The 4,482-nt window shown below is 34.9% G+C and overlaps 1 protein-coding gene across 1 annotated transcript; it reads left to right on the top strand.

Moving 5' to 3' along the window:
* Positions 1-1,297: 1,297 nt before the first annotated feature.
* LOC100641190 (tetratricopeptide repeat protein 17-like) lies at positions 1,298-2,367 on the top strand (the record flags this gene model as incomplete). Its single annotated transcript, XM_003390330.2, has 2 exons — positions 1,298-1,513; positions 1,795-2,367. Coding segments are annotated over 2 exons (678 nt in total), but the record flags the coding sequence as incomplete, so codon positions are not given.
* Between the last annotated feature and the right edge of the window lie 2,115 nt (positions 2,368-4,482).

Genomic DNA, 4,482 nt, shown 5'->3' on the forward strand with positions numbered 1-4,482 from the left:
TACTCTTGATCATACCAACTATGTGTTTGGAATTTAGTGACATTTTAAATACATGTGCATGTACATGTATGATGTGAATTTGTAGTATTCATTTAAAGTATTTCATTTATAGTACTACACTACTAGTTGTATACCTTAGTATAGTCTAGTATACTCTTAGTATACTCTTAGTATACTCTTAGTATACTCTTAGTTTACTTTATTATCAGAGCACAGTGAGTACTCGTGCTATTACAACTGTTCTTATGTTGTGTAGAAAGTTTGAGCTGATTCTGATCAAAATTGGATTTTTTATGAATTTTTAAAGTTGTTCCAAAATCAGACCAAAGTCCCTGTACTATTAGTAACGCAGTAGCGTTACTAAGTAGGATTCACCCCACTTCAAAATGGCTGCCATGACTTTTGCAGCCTTAGTACATGGTCTCGGGCCAAATTTTACCAAAATTTAAAAGTAGAGAATTCTCAATTTTTATAACATTCCCTGATACATATACATGTTCTTATGTTGTGTAGAAAGTTTAAGCTGATTCCGATCAAAATTGGATTTTTTACAAATTTTTAAAGTTGCTTCAAAATCGGGTAAAAGTCCCTGTACTATAGTACATGGTCTCGGGCCAAATTTTGCCAAAATTGAAAAGTAGGGAATTCTCACTTTTTATAACATTCCCTGATACATATACATGTTCTTATGTTGTGTAGAAATTTTGAGCTGATTCCGATCAAAATTGGATTTTTTACGAATTTTTAAAGTTGCTCCAAAATCAGGTCAAAGTCCCTGTACTATAGTACATGGTCTCAGGCCAAATTTTGCCAAAATTGAAAAGTAGAGAATTCTCACTTTTTATAACATTCCCTGATACATATACATGTTCTTATGTTGTGTAGAAATTTTGAGCTGATTCCGATCAAAATTGGATTTTTTTTAACGAATTTTTAAAGTTGCTCCAAAATCAGGTCAAAGTCCCTGTACTATAGTACATGGTCTCAGGCCAAATTTTGCCAAAATTGAAAAGTAGAGAATTCTCACTTTTTATAACATTCCCTGATACATATACATGTTCTTATGTTGTGTAGAAATTTTGAGCTGATTCCGATCAAAATTGGATTTTTTTTAACGAATTTTTAAAGTTGCTCCAAAAGCCATGTACTGTGTACTGTAGTGCTTGTCAGCTCATGAAGCTCACTTAATATACTTTGTGGGAAACACTGACCTGTACAATTAACATGTACATATGCATGTAGCTAGGAATTAGGAAATATTTATTAATATTTCTGAATATTTGTGTACTGTATTATCAGTTTATATTCTCTTTTAAGTCTCTCAAGTGTATCCCTAACCTGCGGTGAGCCTGTGGAGTCTACACCTTATGATTTCCTGGAAGGTGTGGCTCGTCGTGATCAGTTCTCAATACACCCAGAGCCTGATGTAGCAATGGTTTTTAAAAAGACGACAGATGACCAGTCAGTTGATTTGGTTGAAGTTGAGAAACTGTTGAAGAAACTGTTGAATGAAGTTAGTATTTACAATGTACATCTAGATTAATCTCTATATTATACTGGAACTGTAGGGGAAGTGGAGTGATTGAGTAAATGTGTGTTTGTGATATTTCTTTATAATGAAATTAATTCTTTTTGTCTTATGCTTTGTCTTAAATGTTTGCTGTTGTACAAGTAGGCTATTTGTTCTTTTTGTCATGTGATGCCCATCTATATAGTTCATATACATGTAACTTTTAACTACGACTGTAATGCAACTTTATCATTCCTGTAATTAGTTTATTATTTTATTTACAGAATTCAAATGATCCTCAAGTCTTCAATCAGGTTGGCAACTTGTGGCGGGTGAAAGGTAACACTCTCCTGGCCATAGAGTGTTTTCGGAAGGCTCTCTCAGTCTCTCCTAATGACCCTGATGCCCTCATTAATATGGCAAGGACACTCTATAATCTTAAGTTCATAGATGATACACTTTTCCTAACCAAGCTATCCTTACATCACAAATTCCCCAAGTCAGAAACCTGGCTACAGCACTATACACTTGGTGAGGCTTACAAAGTCACTAAAAAGTATGAAACTGCTGCTGCTTACTTTAAGAAAGCTCTAGAACTGAACCCAAGTCTCAGCAGAGCGGAGGCTCATCTAAGGGACCTTGAGAGACAAAGTAGTCTTACCAACTTCTACACAGTCATCATCATTCTATTCTTAGTCTCTTTTGTTATCATTATTATATCTTATCTAATTTATGTAAGAAATTGACGTAGATTATACTGGTCATCATTGGCATTGCTTTTGGCTTTTATCATTATCATCATCATTATTCACTGATTCTGATTTTTATTGTTGTTAACTTGTTATTCATGGACTTAATTTTTGTCTTGTTTGGTCACGACACGCCTTTCTCTTCTGCGATTGAGCAAGATGGCTACAGAAAGTTTTGTTCCTGCTACTAAAGAATATCAAGTTTTCAAGAGGAACACTGGTAAACTTCAAGAAGCACTCTCTGATCCAAAGTTACTATCTATGTATTTACTTTCTGTCGACCTCATTTCCCTTTCAACTCTTCGGAAAGTGAATGTTCCTGCCACTACTCCTAATGCACAAAACTATGAGATTATAGATAACTTACTTCGAGCAGTGGCCATTGATCCTAACAACTTTCACAAGCTCCTTAAAGTACTAGAGAATCATCCTCCACTACTGACTGCTGTTGCTAAAGAAATGAAAGAAGAATATGGTATGTAATTATTGAGACTATGGTCTGAGCTAATGGTTCAAGATCTAGATCTAGATACATGTTTTCTTACATTTTTTTAGAATCCTGTGGGTTTGAATGCACAAGGCAGCCAGAAATCAGCAATGATGTCAAGCAGAAAGGTACAAATATTTGTGAATGAAACTTTTTATAAGATTAATTTAGAAATAATTATTGTTGATGGTCGAAATATTCAAAGAGGTTATGATCAAATGCTTGGGAAGTTAGCAGGACTTGTGCTTGACTTTCAGAAAGTAGTTGAAAAGGCAAACATCAACTTTGAAGATCTGAAGCAATACGTCATCCTTTATCATCCTGATGAGCAATATAGGAATGAGCTGAGGAAAGCAAGGAATGTTTATGAAGTATTTGATATAATTCGTAGCAAATTCTGCTCTCTTTTTAATTATGATGTTCTGTTACGAATTGCCGAGAAATTTAATCTTCCTGATGCATTTAAAGTAATACAGCAATACGAAACAGAGGAAGATAATTATCGTAAATTATTAAGTAGCTCCACACTTGCCAGTGAACTGCAGAGAGAAAATGAGTTACTTCGTCAGAATTTGTCTCGTACAAAGAGAATTGTTCTTCGGCTACAAAGATGGGCACGACCTCCAGCACCAACAGTTGCTGAGTTTCTAGAAGTTATTAAAGATGTTTTTGCTGACCTTGGAGATCTACTTCATCTTCTTAATGTTGAGCCAGGTTCAATCATTGTGACAATGATTGCTCCTGAACGAGTGACAGGAGCACTAATAGCTCTGGCAAAGAGGAGTGTTGGGTATCTTAGGGATATTGGAGTGATCTGGCTAACAATTGGAGACACTTTAATTATCAATGATATTGAAGACACAAAACAGGTAGATATGTGGAGCATTAATGCTAATAATATTATTAATCATTCTGATTAGCTATCAGTACTATACATCAGTTTATGAAAATCTATCATTTTAGGTTCAAAGTATTTCAGACAATGTTGATGATAATCTGCCATCAGCACAAGGTGGAGTAGATGATGGAGGAGATGATACTGATCAAGGAATGGAAGCTGATTCAGCTACTCCATTGCTTGACCGAACATGGCGTCACTATCCTGTCTCATCAGTGACATCAAGAGAAGGAATGATTATTGGATCATTTGGTGATCATAATAATTGGCTGGAACAACAGTTAGTGAATAATGAGAGTATTATTATTAATATATTATCAACAGACACATTGTATCACCAAAACTACTTACAGCAGAATTATCAGGTGACTGGAGGAAGAAAGAGATTGAGAGAGTTACAGAGTTGTGCAGTATAAATAGTGAATGGTTTCAGATTAAATCACCCCACTATGATCTACCAGGAAGTGAACGCACTAAAGAATATTACATAGAGGCAATCAAACAATTTTTAATTAACTGCAAACGGCCAGGAGGTATGAGCAATATTTCTCAGCTGACTAACATTAACATTAACTTGTTATATAGCTACTATCTCTTACAATGGTCATGGAGAGAAGGACACTGGTAACTGGTGCTTTAAAGATGGAGTAATATCATTCAATGATATCTTTGAATTATATGTAAACCATTTTAAAGGGAAGCCATTAACAATAATATCAGATTGCAGTTATTCTGGTAATTGGATCTATGAATGCTGTAAGAGGTTAGATGAAATGAACGTTCTATCATGTGGACACCACACAAGAGACCAAGGGCTGTTGGTTAACATATCTACCTC

This window comes from Amphimedon queenslandica, unplaced genomic scaffold, assembly GCF_000090795.2.
Source record: "Amphimedon queenslandica unplaced genomic scaffold, v1.1 AMPQUscaffold_12601, whole genome shotgun sequence".
Taxonomy (NCBI): Eukaryota; Metazoa; Porifera; class Demospongiae; order Haplosclerida; family Niphatidae; genus Amphimedon; species Amphimedon queenslandica.